The sequence below is a fragment of the Oryza glaberrima genome, chromosome 2 (genome assembly GCF_000147395.1).
Source record: "Oryza glaberrima chromosome 2, OglaRS2, whole genome shotgun sequence".
Lineage (NCBI taxonomy): Eukaryota > Viridiplantae > Streptophyta > Magnoliopsida > Poales > Poaceae > Oryza > Oryza glaberrima.
The window spans coordinates 24,328,463-24,347,765 of record NC_068327.1 but is presented as its reverse complement, the minus strand read 5'-3'; the positions used below and the strand labels follow the sequence as shown (position 1 = coordinate 24,347,765).

At 45.0% G+C, this 19,303-nt stretch overlaps 1 protein-coding gene across 3 annotated transcripts; it reads left to right on the top strand.

The window, feature by feature from the left end:
* Positions 1–503: 503 nt before the first annotated feature.
* LOC127761516 (cyclin-B1-3-like) lies at positions 504–19,009 on the top strand. 3 transcript variants are annotated; one of them, XM_052285824.1, is made up of 7 exons: positions 504–682; positions 967–1,152; positions 1,243–1,368; positions 1,455–1,706; positions 1,864–2,042; positions 2,140–2,325; positions 16,552–19,009. In XM_052285824.1, the coding sequence occupies exons 1-5, from the start codon at positions 629–631 to the stop codon at positions 1,936–1,938; spliced, it is 693 nt and encodes a 230-aa protein (XP_052141784.1). In that variant the 5' UTR covers positions 504–628; the 3' UTR covers positions 1,939–2,042; positions 2,140–2,325; positions 16,552–19,009. The 3 variants fall into 3 exon arrangements, with proteins under 3 accessions (XP_052141784.1, XP_052141782.1, XP_052141783.1); XM_052285822.1 differs by having other exon boundaries at positions 964–1,152; XM_052285823.1 differs by lacking the exon at positions 16,552–19,009 and having other exon boundaries at positions 964–1,152; positions 2,140–2,373.
* The last annotated feature ends 294 nt before the right edge of the window (positions 19,010–19,303 follow it).

Below are 19,303 nucleotides of genomic sequence, written 5' to 3'. Positions count from 1 at the left end.
TTTTGGCCGATAGATTATTTCTGTAAATATTTAAAAAAAAATCTAAAAATGAAAAAAATTCGCCGTGCCTAGGCCGTTCCGTCCAGATGGCCATCTATAACCACGCCGCACTTTCCATCTCCGGGCGTTCCACTCCCAACGTATTTTCCCCTCCCAGCTATTTTTATTTTCCCCTCCTCCGTTTAAACGGCTCAAAAAACCCGAGCGCTGAATCTCCGCCGTCCGATCAGCGATCCGACCGCCGATGCGCCGTTGGTTTCCCATTAATAAAAATTTGACCGTTGGATGATAGACGTCACGGGAAAATTCCCTCAATTCGCCCACACACACACACACACAAAAAAACCATCGCCTACAAAGCCATAGGCCCCCTCCCACTTCCCCGTCTCCTTCGCAGCCAATCCATCTCGCCGTGAAGAATCGGAGGAGCAGAGGAAAGAGAGAGAGAGAGAGAGAGAGAGAGAGAGGAGAGAGAGAGAGAGAGAGAGAGAGAGAGAGAGAGAGAGAGAGAGAGAGAGAGAGAGAGGAGAATTCGAGAGAGGGGGAGGAGGAGGAGGAGGCATGAGAGGTTTAAGGTCGCTGATTCGTGCGGTTTGCTCTGTGGACGCCGACCACGGCCGTTCGGGCGATGGCGTCGAGGAGGACGGCACCGGAGATGTTCCTGCTCAGGAAAGCAAGGGAGGTAAGGCGGCCACCGATCATCTCCTGCCCGCGTTCTTTACCGTGTTCTTGTTTGGGGGGCTCTCATGGCGGCGGCGGCGGCGGTGGGGAGGGGTTTTTCTTGCCGCGATTGTGGTTGCGGGGGGATAAAGCTCGCGTTCTTTGCTGTGTTCTTGTTTGGTGGGGGTTTCATTGCGGCGGTGGGGAGGGGTTTTCTTGCAACCACCAGGAATCCGTCGAGCCCTCGCTGACGTCAGTAATCTCGTCAATGGCCGGGCTGCTCTGCCTGTCGTTAATCGCCAGAAGGCACCAGCAGCAGCTGACAAGTGCAGGAAACCAATCAAGCAGCGCAACGAGAACAACAAGGCTAAGCCAGAAGTCATCGTGATCAGTTCGGACTCCGAGAAACAGAAGAAAAGTCCAGCCCAGAGAGCAGCCTCCCGGAGGGCACCAATCCAAACGCTCACCTCGATTCTGACCAAGTGCAGCAGGGTATGTGTTGTTTGATTCTGTCGAATGTTAGGAATTTTTGTCTGAAGAATCTTTTTTGTTCTTCTTTTGCTGAACTTGTTCTGAACACAGGCTTCTGGCGGTGTGATCAGCCCGAAAAAGGAGCTGATATACGACATCGATGCATCTGATGCTCACAACGAGCTGGCAGTGATTGATTACGTCGAAGATATCTACAGATTCTACAGGAGCACTGAGGTGAGCTTAGCTTCCTCTTCTTTTATGCTTATGCCAAATCAATTGTTGATTAGTGATTGATTACTCTTGCTTCTTGATTCGTCCAGAACACCTACCGGCCTCTCTGCACCTACATGGTGTCACAGACCGAGATCAACGAGAGAATGAGAGCAATCCTGACTGATTGGCTCATCGAAGTGCACTACAGGCTTATGCTGATGCCGGAGACCCTGTACCTCACTGTCTACATAATTGATCAGTACCTGTCCCTGGAGAATGTGGCCAGGAATGAGCTGCAGCTTGTCGGAGTAAGCGCCATGTTGATAGCCTACAAGTATGAGGAGACTTGGGCTCCATTGGTAAGGATTCTTCCACCGATGCTATTCAATTTTGCATTTGATGTTCAGCTTGCTATTGTGTTCAGCGCTGCTCAATTTGCATACGATGTTCAGCTTGCTATTATGTTCAATGCTGTTCAATTTGCACATGATGTTCAGCTTGTTTCTTGTCTTGCAGTTGAGCTGCCATAATTGCAGGTTAAGGACTTCCTTGTCATATCAGACAACTCCTTCAGCAGGCAGCAGGTTCTGAGCACAGAGAAGTCCATACTTAACAAGCTCCAGTGGAACCTGACTGTTCCGACAATGTACATGTTCATCCTTCGATACCTGAAAGCTGCATTGGGTGACAAGGAGGTAACTAACATGCACAGTCCATTTTCAGTTGTTCTTCTGCTGATGCTATACATCTTCAATCTGTTGTAATGTGCCATTCTTTTTTCTGTCAATGCAGCTGGAGCACATGACATTCTTCTACGCTGAGCTCGCACTGGTTCAGTACTCCATGCTCTTTTTCGCGCCATCGGTGATAGCAGCCGCTGCCGTCTACGCTGCTCGGTGTACCCTTGGGCCTTGCCCTGAGCCCACTATGGAGCAATCTTCTGGAGTACCACACCGGCTTAGCCGAGCCACAATTGCTGTATGTCTTCTTCTTCATGACTTGATCTTTACCCATGAAATTTAATTACACATTGAATCTGAACAATATGAGCTGTGAATGAATTGTGTTGACTGCATGCCCAGAAAGGGATTTCAATTATAGTATCAATTTGGAATGCTAAATAAATAATCCATCTTTTCACAATCGTTGATAACCTATTGTCCTTTAGTTTCATATTCAGAGGTTGTCTTTTTTTCATTTGCTTTAGTTACTTAATCTTGCCTATGAAATTTTGATTACTCAATTTAAATATCTCCTTTGTCTCAGTTCCCTAATGTCAAAAGCCTCCCTTGTCTCAAAAATCCCTGTCCGGAACTAATCTCATCCTTGTATTCAAAATCTCCTTTCTAAACCTCTACCGAGATATTACCCTTCAAATGATCCTAGACCTGTTGTTCTTAAAAAATTTGAGTCCGCACTCAAATCATCTCCGGTCATTTCTTGCGAAGGTTCCGTGATTGCAAACCTCAAGTTCAGCAAACTCGAATCCCAGTTTTCGTTTCAAGTATAGTTTTGAAGTTCGAATCCTTGTATTCGGATTTCGCTTCTAGAACCCTAACCACAGATCTCGTCGAATTCCTGAAACCAATCTAGCCCGAGCATCCACCTTGTAAATCCTAACCTCACCCCTTGATTCACTTAAACAATTCTCGAAGATTGAACCTTTGTATTCGAATTTCTGTCTTAAATCCCACTCGACCAAATTCCCTTGAAATTGTCCAAGTTCAATAATCCGTCAGACAATCTGAACCGACATTCCAGTCATCCCTAATTCCTTGCTACCAAATAAACGTCCCAAAATTCGGTTCTTGAATCCGAATTCAAGCTCTTGAGTTAAACACACACTCTCTCTAACCATATCTCCCTTTTGATTCATTTATGAATATTGTCTTCCTCTTTGAATTCCTTCCCGAATACTCGTTCCGACACCAAGATGTAAATCTAGTCAAATCTCTTTGAAACCCTAAATCAGTCAGATGCTTCACCTCTGAGACCAAAACTCTCCCCGGGTTTCCTTCAAACCAACTCTCGAAATCGAACTGCATTTCTCAAATTCCACCATCTCTCTCTCCACCTTCCTTGGACTCGCTCCGAATAAGTTGATTTGCGATATTTGCATTCAACTCCTATCCTTGCAATCTCTCTACCTATCGCTCTATCAACTTTTGAAATCCTTTGCCAAGCAATTTTCCAAATCCCAAAAACACAGATCCAAATTCAACTCTTTTTAGTGGAACCCCAACTTTTGAGACTTGTTTCCTTCATTGTTGGATCTCTGCCAAAATAGTCCATCAAGCCCAAACACAAATCTATTCCAAAAATACTGAGTTTCCGATTTGACATTCAACCTCACAAGATTTCGCTCCCCTTTGAAATTCCGTCTAAATAATTCCTTGAGCCCACGAAATACAAACCCATCCCGAAAGATATCAAGTTTCCATCTTGATGTCCTTTCCTTGACTCCCCATATTGTTCCTTCGGTCATACATTTGGACTCACCTTCCACTTCAAATGCTTCCCAATTAATCTTACAAGTTCCCAAGTACAAACCTATAAAAAATATCGAATTCCTTGATTTCCTTTATATTTGGAAACTTGATCTCAATTTAAATATCTCCTTTGTCTCACTTCCCTAATGTCAAAAGCCTCACTACTCTCATCCTTGTATTCAAATTCTCATTTCTAAACCTCTACAGAGATACTACCCTTCAAATGATCCTAGTCCTTTTGTTCTTCAAAAATTTGAGTTTGCACTCAAATCATCTCCGGTCACTTCCTGCGAAGGTTCCGTTATTGCAAACCTCAAGTTCAGCAAACTCAAATCCCTATTTTCGTTTCAAGTATAGTTTTGAAGTTTGAATCCTTATATTCAGATTTTGCTTCTAGAACCCTGACCACAGATCTCGTCGAATTCCTGAAACCAATCTAGCCCGATCATCCACTTCATAAATCCTAACCTCGCCCCTTGATTCACTGAAACAATTCTCGAAGTCCGAACCTTTGTATTCGAATTTCTCTCTTAAATCCCTCTCGATTATTGTCAATAATCCCTCAGACAATCTGAACCGACGTTCCAGTCATCCCTAATTCCTTGCTACCAAATAAACGTCCCAAAATTCGGTTCTCGAATCCGAATTCAAGCTCTTGAGTTACACACACACACACTCTCTGTAACCATCCATCTCCCTTTTGATTCATTTCTCAATATTGTCTTCCTCTTTGAATTCCTTACCGAATACTCGTTCCGAAACCAAGATGTAAATCCAGTCAAATCTCTTTGAAACCCTAACTTAATCAGATGCTTTACCTCTGAGACCTAAACTCTCCCCGGGTTTTCTTCAAACCAACTCTCGAAATCGAACTGCATTTCTCAAATTCCGCCATCTCTCTCTCCACCTTCCTTGGACACATTCCGAGTAAGTTGATTTGCGTTATCTACATTCAACTCTTATCCTTGCAATCTCCCTACCTATCGCCCTATCATCATTTGAAATCCTCTGCCTAGCTTCTGTTCCAAATCCCAAAAACTCGGATCCAAATTCAACTCTTTTATTTGGAACCCCAACTTTTGATACTTGTTTCCTTCATTGTTGGATCTCTGCCAAAATAGTCCAAACACAAATCTATTCCAAAAATACCGAGTTCCTGATTTGACATTCATCCTTGCAAGATTTTGCTCTTCTTTGAAATTCCGTCTAAATAATTCCTTTAACCCCCAAAATACAAAGCCCATCTCGAAAGATATCAAGTTTCCATCTTGATGTCCTTTCCTTGACTCCCCATATTATTCCTCTAGTCGTATATTACATTTGGACTCACATCCCACCTCAAATGCCTCCCAAATAATCTTACAAGTCCCCAAGTACAAACCAATACAAAAAAAATATCGAATTCCTTGATTTCCTTTATATTTGTAAACTTGATCTCAATTTAAATATCTTCTTTGTCTCAGTTCCCTAATGTTAAAAGCCTCCCTTGTCTTAAAAGTCCCTCTCCGAAACTAATCTCATCTTTGTGTTCAAAATCTCCTTTCTAAACCTCTACCGAGATACTACCCTTCAAATGATCCTAGTCGTGTTGTTCTTCAAAAATTTGAGTCCGCACTCAAATCATCTCCGGTCACTTCTTGCAAAGGTCCTTTGATTGCAAACCTCAAGTTCGGCAAACTTGAATTCCTGTTTTCATTTCGAGAATAGTTTTGAAGTTCGAATACTTATATTCGGATTTCGCTTCTAGAATCCCACAGATCTTGTCGAATTCCTGAAACCAATCTAGCCTAAGCATCTACCTTGTAATCCTAACCTCGCCCCTTGATACACTGAAACAATTCTAGAAGTTCGAACCTTTGTATTCGAATTTCTCTCCTAAATCCCACTCCACCAATTTCAGGGTCCAAGTTCAATAATCCCTCAGACAATCTGAACCGATGTTCCAGTCATCCCTAATTCCTTGCTCCCAAATAAACGTCCCAAATTTCGGTTCTCGAATCCGAATTCAAGCTCTTGACACTCACACTCTCTCTAACCATCCATCTCCCTTTTGATTCATTTCTCAATATTGTCTTCCTCTTTGAATTCCTTCCCGAATACTCGTTCCGACACCAAGATGTAAATCCAGTCAAATCTCTTTGAAACTCTAACTTAGTCAGATGCTGCACCTCTGAGACCTAAACTCTCCCCGGGTTTCCTTCAAACCAACTCTCGAAATCGAACTGCATTTCTCAAATTCCACCATCTCTCTCTCCACCTTCCTTGGACTCGCTCCGAATAAGTTGATTTGCGATATTTGCATTCAACTCCTATCCTTGCAATCTCTCTACCTATCGCTCTATCAACTTTTGAAATCCTTTGTCTCAGTTCCCTAATGTCAAAAGCCTCCCTTGTCTCAAAAATCCCTGTCCGGAACTAATCTCATCCTTGTATTCAAAATCTCCTTTCTAAACCTCTACCGAGATATTACCCTTCAAATGATCCTAGACCTGTTGTTCTTAAAAAATTTGAGTCCGCACTCAAATCATCTCCGGTCATTTCTTGCGAAGGTTCCGTGATTGCAAACCTCAAGTTCAGCAAACTCGAATCCCAGTTTTCGTTTCAAGTATAGTTTTGAAGTTCGAATCCTTGTATTCGGATTTCGCTTCTAGAACCCTAACCACAGATCTCGTCGAATTCCTGAAACCAATCTAGCCCGAGCATCCACCTCGTAAATCGTAACCTCAGCCCTTGATTAACTGAAATAATTCTCGAAGTTTGAACCTTTGTGATCTAATTTCTCTCTTAAATCCCACTCGACCAATTTCCCCTAAAATTGTCCAAGTTCAATAATCCCTCAAACAATTTGAACCGACGTTCCAATCATCCCTAATTCCTTGCTACCAAATAAACGTCCCAAAATTCAGTTCTCGAATCCGAATTCAAGCTCTTGAGTTACACACTCTCTCACTAACCATCCATCTCCCTTTTGATTCATTTCTGAATATTTTCTTCCTCTTTGAATTCCTTTCCGAATACTCGTTCCGACCCTAAGATGTAAATCCAGTCAAATCTCTTTGAAACCCTAACTCAATCAGATGCTTCACCTCTGAGACCTAAACTCTCGTCGGGTTTCCTTCAAACCAACTCTCGAAATTGAAGTGCATTTCTCAAATTCCACCATCTCTCTCTCCACATTCCTTGGACTCGTTCCGAATAAGTTGATTTGAGATATCTGCATTCAACTCCTATCCTTGCAATCTCACTACCTATCGCTCTATCATCCTTTGAAATCCTCTGCCAAGCATCTGTTCCAAATCCCAAAAACAAAGATCCAAATTCAACTCTTTTTTGTGAAACCCCAACTTTTGAGACTTGTTTCCTTCATTGTTGGATCTCTACCAAAATAGTCCATCAAGCCCAAACACAAATCTATTCCAAAAATACCGAGTCCCAATTTGACATGCAACCTCATAGATTTCGCTCTCCCTTCAAATTCCATCTAAATAATTCCTTGAGCCCCGAAAATACAAACCCATCCCAAAAGATATCAAGTTTCCATCTTGATGTCCTGTCATTTGGACTCTCATGCCACTTCAAATACCTCCCAAATAATCTTACAAGTCCCCATGTACAAATCTATACAAAAAATAACAAATTCCTTGATTTCCTTTATATTTAGAAACTTGATCTCAATTTAAACATCTCCTTTGTCTCAGTTCCCTAATGTCAAAAGCCTCACTTGTCTCAAAAATCCCTGTCCGAAACTAATCTCATCCTTGTATTCAAAATCTCCTTTCTAAACCTCTACCGAGATACTACCCTTCAAATGATCCTAGTCCTGTTGTTCATCAAAAATTTGAGTCCGCACTCAAATCCTCTCCCGTCACTTCTTGCGAAGGTTCCGTGATTCCAAACCTCAAGATCGGCAAACTCGAATCCCTGTTTTCGTTTCGAGTATAGTTTTGAAGTTCGAATCCTTGTATTCGGATTTCGCTTCTAGAGCCCTAACCACAAATCTCGTCGAATTCCTGAAACCAATCTAGCCCGAGCATCTACCTCGTAAATCCTAACCTCGCCCCTTGATTCACTGAAACAATTCTAAAAGTTCGAACCTTGGTATTCGATTTTCTCTCTTAAATCCCACTCGACCAATTTCAGGGTCCAAGTTCAATAATCCCTCAGACAATCTAAACCGATGTTCCAGTCCTCCCTAATTCCTTGCTACCAAATAAACGTCCCAAAATTTGGTTCTTGAATCCGAATTCAAGCTCTTGAGTTACACACACACACTCTCTAACCATCCATCTCCCTTTTGATTCATTTCTCAGTATTGTCTTCCTCTTTGAATTCCTTCCCGAATACTCGTTCCGACACCAAGAAGTAAATCCAGTCAAATCTCTTTGAAACCCTAATTCAGTCTGATGCTTCACCTCTGAGACCTAAACTTTCCTCGGGTTTCCTTCAAACCAACTCTCGACATCGAACTGCATTTCTCAAATTTCGCCATCTCTCTCTCTACCCTCCTTGGAATCATTTCGAATATGTTGATTTGCGTTATCTACATTCAACTCCTATCCGTGCAATCTCCCTACCTATCGCTCTATCATCCTCTGCCAATCATCTTTTCCAAATCCCAAAAACACAGATCCAAATTCAAGTCTTTTATATGGAACCCCAACTTTTGAGACTTGTTTCCTTCATTGTTGGATCCCTGCCAAAATAGTCCAAACACAAATCTATTCCAATAATACCGAGTTCCCGATTGGACATTCATCCTCGCAAGATTTCGCTCTCCTTTGAAATTCCGTCTAAATAAATTAACCCCCAAAACACAAACCCATCTTGAAAGATATCAAGTTTCTATCTTGATGTCCTTTCCTTGACTCCCCATATTGTTCCTCTGGTCGTATATTACATTTGGACTCACATCCCACTTCAAATGCCTCCCAAATAATCTTACAAGTCCCCAAGTACAAACCTATAAAAAAATATCGAATTCCTTGATTTCCTTTATATTTGTAAACTTGATCTTAATTTAAATATCTCCTTTGTCTCAGTTCCCTAATGTCAAAAGCCTCCCATGTCTTAAAGATCCCTGTCCGAAACTAATCTCATCCTTGTATTCAAAATCTCCTGTCTAAACGTCTACCGAGATATTACCATTCAAATTATCCAAGTCCAGTTGTTGTTCAAAAATTTGAGTCCGCACTCAAATCATCTCCGGTCACTTCTTGCAAAGGTTCCGTGATTGCAAACCTCAAGTTCGGCAAACTCGAATCCCTGCTTTCGTTTTGAGTATAATTTTGAAGTTCGAATCCTTATATTCGGATTTCGCTTCTAGAACTTTAGCACTGATCTCGTCGAATTCCTTAAACCAATCTAGCACAAACATCCACCTCGTAAATCGTAACCTCACCCCCTTGATTAACTGAAACAATTCTCAAAGTTTGAACATTTGTATTCGAATTTCTCTCTTAAATCCCACTCGACCAATTTCCCCTGAAATTGTCCAAGCCCAAATACAAATCTATTCCAAAAATACCGAGTTCCCGATTTGACACTCAACCTCGCAAGATTTCGCTCTCCCTTTAAATCCCATCCAAATAATTCCTTGAGCCCCCAAAATACAAACCCATCCCGAAAGATATCAAGTTTCCATCTTGATGTCCTTTCCTTGACTCCCCATATTGTTCCTCTGGTCGTATATTACATTTGGACTCTCATTCCACTTCAAATGCCTCCCAAATAATCTTACAAGTTCCCAAGTACAAACCTATACAAAAAATATCAAATTCCTTGATTTCCTTTATATTTGGAAACTTGATCTCAATTTACATACCTCCTTTGTCTCAATTCCCTAATGTCAAAAGCCTCACTTGTCTCAAAAATCCCTGTCTGAAAATAATCTCATCCTTGTATTCAAAATCTCCTCTCTAAACCTCTACCGAGATACTACCCTTCAAATGATCCTAGTCTTGTTGTTCTTCAAAAATTTGAGTCCGCACTCAAATCATCTCCGGTCACTTGCGAATATTCTGTGATTGCAAACCTCAAGTTCAGCAAACTCGAATCCCTGTTTTCATTTCGAGAATAGTTTTGAAGTTCGAATACTTATATTCGGATTTCGCTTCTAGAACCTCGCAGATCTCGTCGAATTCCTAAAACCAATCTAGCCCGAGCATCTACCTCGTAAATCCTAACCTCGCCCCTTGATTCACTAAAACAATTCTAGAAGTTCGAACCTTTGTATTCGAATTTCTCTCTTAAATCCCACCTGACCAATTTTAGGGTCCAAGTTCAATAATCTCTTAGACAATCTGAACCGACGTTCCAGTCATCCCTAATTCCTTACTACCAAATAAATGTCACAAAATTCGGTTCTTGAATCCGAATTCAAGCTCTTGAGTTACACACACACACTCTCTCTCTAACCATCCATCTCTTTTTTGATTCATTTCTCAATATTGTCTTTGGATCTCTGCCAAAATAGTCCATCAAGCCCAAACACAAATCTATTCCAAAAATACCTAGCTCCCGATTTGACATTCATCCTCGCAAGATTTCGCTCTCCTTTGAAATTCCATCTAAATAATTCCTTGAGCCCCCAAAATACAAACCCATCTCGAAAGATATCAAGTTTCCATCTTGATGTCCTTTCGTTGACTCCCCAGATTGTTCCTCTCGTCGTATATTACATTTGGACTCACATCTCACTTCAAATGCCTCCCAAATATTCTTACAAGTCCCCATGTACAAACCTATACAAAAAAATATTGAATTCCTTGATTTCTTTATTATTTAGCTGAATTCAAACCCCCATTCAATTCCAAATCCAAATCCCCTGAAATTGTCCAAGTTCAATAATCCCTCAGACAATTTGAACCGGCGTTCCAGTCAACCCTAATTCCTTGCTACCAAATAAACGTCACAAAATTCAGTTCTCGAATCCGAATTCATGCTCTCGAGTTACACACTCTCTCTCTAACCCTTTTGATCCATTTTTGAATATTGTCTTCCTCTTTGAATTCCTTTTCCGACACCAAGATGTAAATCCAGTCATTCTCTTTGAAACCCTAACTCAATCAGAGGCTTCACCTCTGAGACCTAAACTTTCCATGGGTTTCCTTTAAACCAATTCTCGAAATTGAACTGCACTTCTCAAATTCCGCCATCTCTCTCTCCACCTTCCTTGGACTCATTCCGAATAAGTTGATTTGCAATATCTGCATTAAACTCCTATCCTTGCAATCTCCCTACCTATCGCTCTATCATCCTTTGAAATCCTTTGCCAAGCATCAGTTCCAAATCCCAAAAACACAGATCCAAATTCAACTCTTCTTTGTGGAATCCCAACTTTTGAGACATGTTTCCTTCATTCTTGGATCTCTGCCAAAATAGTTCATCAAGCCCAAACACAAATCTATTCCAAAAATACCGAGTTCCCGATTTGACATTCAACCTAGCAAGATTTCGCTCTCCTTTGAAATTCCGTCTAAATAATTCCTTGAACCCCCAAAATACAAACCCATCCCGAAAGATATCAAGTTTCCATCTTGATGTCCTTTCCTTGACTCCTCATAGTGTTCCTCTGGTCGTATATTGCATTTGGACTCACATCCCACTTCAAATGCCTCCCAAATAATCTTACAAGTCCCCAAGTACAAACCTATACAAAAAAATATTGAATTCCTTGATTTCTTTTATATTTAGCTGAATTCAAATCCCCATTCAATTCCAAATCCAAATCCCTCTCAGTCGACTTCCCTAAAGTCTATTTTACCTTCCTTGTGATGCTTTGGGCCGAAATCCGTCGCCGACCCAACCCTCTGCGGCTCCCTCGCTCTCTCCTTCTCTCTCTGACCGTGTGGCCATCATCGCCCTTGCGCTGACTCCGCTCGCCACTGTTTGAATCCGTCGTACCGATTCCCTCACACGCAGCGTCGTGGCCGACCAGACTGAACGCCGACGTCACCTCGTCTGCTGCGTCGACCGCCTTCGTTTGTGCTTGCTGCCAACCCACCCTTCTCCCCTTTTTGCCATCATCTGCTGCATCATATCGGCCCCGCCTCCGCACGCCCTAAGCCGCCAAAGCGGCGACACCGCTCCCACGCGCCTCGCTAGTCTCGCCGCCCAAAAATAGAAGGAGCAAGCTCCCCTTTCCACCATCATTCCTCCCTTTTTAACTCTCGAGCTCGACCATTCTCCCTTTTACGCCCTTGTCCCCTTGCGCTCGGGGGCAGAGCCGCTGACGCCGGCCGCCAGTTCACCGTCCTTGCCCTTGATCACACCACGCTGTTCCTCCCGCTCCCGCGATTCAATTTCCGCCGCTCGATCCACCAACCTTTGCATCCTCGTCGTCCACCGTTTTCGCGCCACCAAAGAAAACGCCGCTGCCGCTCGCGAGCGCCAGCTCGCGTTCGCCCTCCTCGCCTATAAATCCACCCCCAAGTCTCCGTTTCTCCTTTTCTTGCATTGTGCTCCAAGCGGTGAAGCCCTGCCGCCACCATCCTCCTCACCGTGACTGTCCAAGAACGCCACGCCGCTACCGAGTCGTTCCATCCTCACACGCCTCTATCTCCATCCCTGGCGTGCTCGTCTCGGCACCGTGTTGCCTCGGCGTCATGTTCGTAACCGTGCACCGCTGCCTAGCCAACTTGGTGTCTCCCTGTCAAATAAGTCCGCCGCCACAAACGCCATCCTTCGTCGGACCCGGCCGCCTTCCCCGTCGGCTTCCCGTCCTTCTCACCACCTGGCACCGCCGCCGACGTCGGTTCAAGGCCACCGGTGAGCTCCTCGCCCAATTCCTCCCGTTTACACCTTACGGAGACTCATAGATGACTCCGAGCCGTTCGGTTTGCTCACTCGTCCACCGAGACGCGCCATCGTCGTGGCTCTACTTCTGTCGCCGCCTCCGTGGACTCCTCTGTCGAACTCAGTAATCCCTCAGACGATCTGAATCGACATTCCAGTCATCCCTAATTCCTTGCAACCAAATAAACATCCCAAAATCCGGTTCGAATCCGAATTCCAGCTCTCGAGTTACACACTCTCCCTCTAACCATCCATCTCCCTTTTGATTCATTTCTAAATATTGTCTTCCTCTTTGAATTCCTTCAAACCAACTCTCGAATTCAAACTCCATTTCTCAAATTCCACCATCTCGCTCTCCACCTTCCTTGGACTCCTTCCGAATAAGTTGATTCGCGATATCTGCATCCAACTCCTATCCTTGCAATCTCTCTACCTATCATTCTATCATCCTTTGAAATCCTCTGCCAAGCATCTGTTCCAAATCCCAAAAACACAGATCCAATTTCAACTCTTTTATGTGGAACCCCAACTTTTGAGACTTGTTTCCTTCATTGTTGGATCTCTGCCAAAATAGTCCATCAAGCCGAAACACAAATCTATTCCAAAAATACAAACCCATCTCGAAAGATATCAAGTTTCCATCTTGATGTCCTTTCCTTGACTCCCCATATTGTTCCTCTCTTCGGATCTTACATTTGGACTCACATCCCACTTCAAATGCCTCCCAAATAATCCTACAAGTACCAAAGTACAAACCTATAAAAAAATATCGAAAGATATCAAGTTTCCATCTTGATGTCCTTTCCTTGACTCCCCATATTGCTCCTCTCTTCGGATCTTACATTTGGACTCACATCCCACTTCAAATGCCTCCCAAATAATCCTACATGTCCCAAAGTACAAACCTGTAAAAATATTGAATTCTCGTTTTGTTTTCCCTCCCTTGATTTCATTCATATACAATTTGAATTCAAATCCCCATTCAATTCCAAATCCAAATCCCTTCTCAATCGACTTCCCTGAAAAAGTCTGTTTTACCTCCCTCGTCATGCTTTTGGCCGAAATCCGCCACCGGCCCAACCCCCTTCGTCTCCCTCGCTCTCCAAGTGCGGCGAACATGCCTCCACCGCGAAGAGAGCGCCTTCCTATCTCTCTCCATCTCTCTCTCTCAGCACACGGCCACCTCCATCCTTGCGCCGACTCCGCTCGCCGCCGTTTGAATCCACCGCACCGATTCCCGCGCGCCGCGTCGTGGCCGACCGGCTAGATCGCCGGAGTCACCTTGTCTGTCGCGTTGACCGCCTTGGTTCGCTCTCGCTATCAACCCACCCAGCTCTCCTTTTTGCTATCATCCGCCATCTCACATCGGCCCCGCCTCCTCACGCCCTATGCCGCCAACGCGGCGACACCGCTCCCACGCATCTCGCCAGCCTCGCTGCACAAAAACGGAAGGAGCAAGCTGACCTTTCCACCATCCTCCCTTTTTCCCTCTCGGGCTCTACCATTCTCCCTCTTGCGCTAGGCGGCAGAGCCGCTGACGCCGGTCGCTAGCCAAATCCAAATCCCTCTCAATCGACTTCCCTGAAAAAGTTTATTTTACCTCCCTCGTGATGCTTTTGGCCGAAATCCGCCATCGGCCCAACCCCCTTCGTCTCCCTCGCTCTCCAAGTGCGGCGCACGTGCCTCCACCGCGAAGAGAGCGCCTTCCTATCTCTCTCCATCTCTCTCTCTCAGCACGCGGCCACCTCCGTCCTTGCGCCGACTCCGCTCGCCGCCATTTGAATCCACCGCATCGATTCCCGCGCGCCGCGTCGTTGCCGACCGGCTAGAACGCCGGCGTCACCTCGTCTGTCGCGTCGACCGCCTTGGTTCGCTCTCGCTATCAACCCACCCAGCTCTCCTTTTTGCTATCATCCGCCATGTCACATCGGCCCCGCCTCCTCACGCCCCATGCCGCCAACGCGGCGACACCGCTCCCACGCATCTCGCCAGCCTCACTACACAAAAACGGAAGGAGCAAGCTGCCCTTTCCACCATCCTCCCACCCTTTTTCCCTCTCGGGCTCTACCATTCTCCCTCTTGCGCTAGGCGGAAGAGCCGCTGACGCCGGTCGCCAGCTCGCTTTCCTTGCCCTTGATCGCACCACGCTGCTCCCCCCGCTCCCACGATTCAATTTCTGCCGCTCGATCCACCGCCCTTTGCATCCTCGTCGTCCACTATTTACGTGCTGCCCAAGAAAACGCCGCTGCCAGCTAGTATTTGTCCTCTGTCACACCCGGAGTTTTCCCTTCCCTTAGGATCCAAATCACTAATAAATGGCTTCGAGGATTTACTTTGGTTAACCAGGAGAAAACCCCAGTTAAGAATACATTTAAAAATCGGAATTGTTAAGGAGAATTTTTTTTCAAATTCTCTTTGCTCTGAAAATCACTAACAGGACTTAAAGAGTAAATATTAGATCACCAGAGGCAGTGTTACTGAGTTAAAAGTGTCAAGATAATAATTTCTTCCTTTGTCTTTGGTCATGAATTGTGCCCAATTCACTCCCCTCTCATTATGCGGTTTCGTTTTGCATGACAAACAATATCAGTTTTAGTTCGCGAGACCATTTCCGTCCTTTTCCTAAAACGGCACCGCATTGTTTTTCCTTTGTGGGAAAGTCCAAGTCTCCCCATGTATCCTCCCCCTGTCTCCAGTCGGCCGTGCCCTCCCCCTCTCCCCCTGCGCGCGCCCTCCCCCTTCCCTAGCTGAGTCGGTCTCCCTCCCCTCCTCCCAGTCCTACTCCCTCTAGGACTCCTCCTTTCCTAAACCAGTACTCCCCTATATAAGTGATCCCTCCCCTATTTTCTTTTCCTTTTTTTCCTCCTCGGTAGCCACCACCGCCGCCCTAGCTGTGCCGCCGTCGTCGTCGCCCTCGCGTCGCCGGTAATCCGTTTTCCCTCTTAATTGAATTGGTTGAACCCAATGTCAATTATCTCCCCGTCTAACCTAGCCCGTTGTGTCCTCTCTAGCGCCGTTGTCGTCGTCGATCTCGTGCTTGCCGCTGGACCGCCTCCACCGTCGTTGTGTTCCCTCGTCGGATTTGCTCTCCGGTGAGAAGCTCCCTCATGTTTTTATGGTTTTGTTCCCGTGTGTAGTAGTTTAGTCATGTTGATGCTACCGTGCCGTGTCGCTATGCCACCGCTGTCGCACCGCGCCACGCCGTGCTGCCACCACCACCGTCGTGCCACTGCGCTATGCCGTGTCGCCGCCGCCTAACTGAGCCGCCGCCGCTGCTGAGCGTCGCCGCCTCCGAGGCGAGCCGCCGCCTCCGAGGCGAGCCGCCGCTTTGCGTCGCTGTGTCACAGCCGTGCGCCGTTAAAGCCTAGCCGTTGTTTTGTCCCGTTGCTCGGTAGTTGAGTTGTCTAGCCGTAGGTGCAACCCTAGGTTCCTACCGGCCTATCGTTTGCCGTACCGGGGCTTTACCGTGAATCATGTCTATCCCGCCGGTTTAGCCGCAGCTGTTGTTGAGTCGTTCGCTCGTTCGTTCATTTGTCCGTGTTGAGTTGTCCTTTAGTTTAGAGCCGTTCAGAGCCGCCGGTTCCGTTCGTTGGTTTCGGTTGATCATTTGGGTGATCCCGTGTCCTGTAGAATTGAATCGTTGAGTCGGTATCTCGTGAGGCTCACTTGCCAGTCAATCTATCCTTTGTTCTTATTTTTCCTTTTGAGCATTAATCTCTGTCAACTGATTAAGGTTTTTCTGTTATTAGTAATAACGTAGAGCATCTTGTAAATTTCATAACTAAATAATCTGAGCTCCGTTTTAACCCATTCAAATTGTAGTGAATTCGTTAAAATGTCAAGAATCCATTAAAATTGGTTTCTTTTGCTGTTTCAGTAGCTTTTTAGCTTGTATTTATTGTGTGCCTTGTTTGTCGTTTAGACTTCGGCGGTTCCGACGCTCTAGTTTATTTTGAAGTGGTCGCCGAGGTCCCGTCAGTTCAAGAGCAAGGCAAGTCATATAAATATCATTAATCATATTGATCCTATTTGCAAAACCCCTGCTTTTCTCTTAAAATTGCATTATTTTATAATTTCATGTGGGATGGAATTTTACCCATACTCAGCCTTTGTTTACCTTGATTCATTGATAGCTTGGGATAATAATTTGACTAGATGTTTGGTTTAGGAATGCTTAGCCATGCTTAGATCAACTAGCTCACAATGGGATACACTATAATATAGTCCTTAATTTTATGGTGATGTTATGCCATCTTGGCATATGGTTAATTAATTAAAATATGCTTTATTGGTGGGTCGTGGGTACATGCATGATTTATTTGGTAGTCGTGCCCATGACAATTAAAGACCGGTTGTCGGGAATCCCTTGAAGATATACTCATACTAACCACAAGCCAGATGGGCTCCAGGCTGAATCTTAAGTATAATCTTTTCTAGCTAGCATACCATTGGCAAGGGTAGGCGTGATGGAGTATGGATGGACCGGGAGGCGGTCTATGCTGCTTCCGGATTTACCTAGGCACGAGCGGGGACTGCCCATCGCCTTATAGGGATGGGGGTGAAACCGGAGGTGGGTGTGCTGGTTAGGGTTTGTTATATGGATGGTTTTGTCACGATTTCCCCTATTGCAGTATCATGGTGGTACTTCGGAGCATGGTTTCATGTGCGGAATCGTGTCTTGTGGTTAAAGTTATACACCTCCGATCAGATTATAGGGTGGTCAACCAGCTCATCGTGATTAGTCTCACCTTAATAATTTGCCTTAATGAACTGGTGTAGTTCAGGTGGTTTGGGTTGGGCCTGTCGTAACGTGGTTTAGCGTTGGACAGTGATGGTGTTAATACTGCTTAATTATCTATTGTTTTACCGCTTTCAACTTATGATTTACAAATGCTGCTTTTATTGTAAAATATCCTATGAGCCAATCCTTTGATTACCTTTACATCATACCTTCCCCTTGGTATGACTTGTTGAGTACACTGGCCGTACTCAGTCTTGCTTTATTTTTCCCCAATCCCCCATAAGCCGAGAATCTGTCAGATGGTGTGTTCTATGAAGATTAGGCTTGTGTCAGCTATCAAGATTTTGCCTATGGATTATGGAGGAAACTTCGCTTTACTGATAAGATTAAGTTTAGATGGTCTTTAGTTTTTCGGCTGCTTTTCTGAGTTTATTTTATATTTTTGTAAGGCATGGAACTGTATCAAATTGTCATCTGTATACTCTGGTTGATGCCTGGACAGAGGTTAAATGCACATATATCGAGTGATTCTGGTTGTCAAATCTCTGGCGCGACACCCTCATCGCCTATAAATTCACCCGAGGGCTCCTTTTCTCCTTCTCTTGCATCGTGCTCCAACCGGTGAAGCCCTGCCGCCATCATCCTCCTCACCATGACCGTCCAAGAACGCCACGCCGCCACCGAGTCATTCCATCCTCGCACGCCTCCATCTCCGTCCCCGGCGTGCTCGCCTGAAACCTGGCCGCCTTCCCCGCCGGCTTCCCGTCCTTCTCACCACCGGGCATCGCCGCCGACGTTGGTTCAAGGCCATTAGTGAGCTCCTCGCCCAATTCCTCCCGTTTACACCTTACGGAGACTCATAGATGACTCCCGAGCCGTTTGGTTGCTCACTCGTCCACCGAGACACGCCATCGCCGTGGCTCTGCTTCTTTCACCGCCGCGCATGGTCGTGCGCCGCCGTGGACTCCTCTCGTCGAACTCGCTCGTCGCCACTCTCCAGGAGACTCCTTCAACCTACCCAAACCTTTTCCTCTGGCCGCCACTTCTCTCATGCCCCGCACCGTGCCTCCCGTTTCGTCGCCGTCGTGTGCAGTCGCTCGCAGCCGTCGGCGCGGGACCAGTCGATTCCTCGCGTCGCCACCCTCCTCGAGTCCCCTTGAGGCACCCCGCAGCGCCACCATGGCCGCCTCCCCTTTCTCTCGCTCCCTCGCCACGCCGCCTTTTTTCGCTGGCGCGATTCCCCATCGCACGCCCATCTCCGAGACCACTGGGTCTCTGGCCTTTCTCGCACGCGCCTCTCTCACCGCCTAACCCGGCGCACGGGCCAAACCACTTCGAGCCGTGGACTAGTATATATAAAGTTTGTACACAGTTTACAAGCTCAATGATATTTTCTCCATAGTTTAATAATTTCGAATTTTATTATTAATATACGCCAAGTATAGTTTAATAATCCATGCAAGGTACAATTGACTAGTATTTGTATTTCTCCGAAATAAAAAAAAAGAGAGAAAGAGTTGTGATTGTGTTGGAATCTCATATTCACAACAATTCTAAAATTTAAAGAGTAAAATATATAGAGGGTCATCCAACTTGTATAGATGTATCATATAGATCACTAATATGAGTTAAGTGAGTCGTTTATCAATCTAACTATTGACACGAGTATACCTTGTACACATATGCCTCATAGAATTAAAAAAAAAGTGCATCAAGAAATGTGTAGAAAACTCTTTGTGTATTTTTTTCCCTTTCTTACATCATTACTAATTGGCAATACACGAAATCAGTGGAACCAAATCATTTCTCTTGTGTATGTTTTGACGAGTTGTAGTTTTCAATCACTCGGTTGCCAGTTCATTTTCACCATGTTAATCTATTGACATTACCCAATGTCTTTTCAGCAAAAGTTTCGAAATTAGTGAGTAGATTA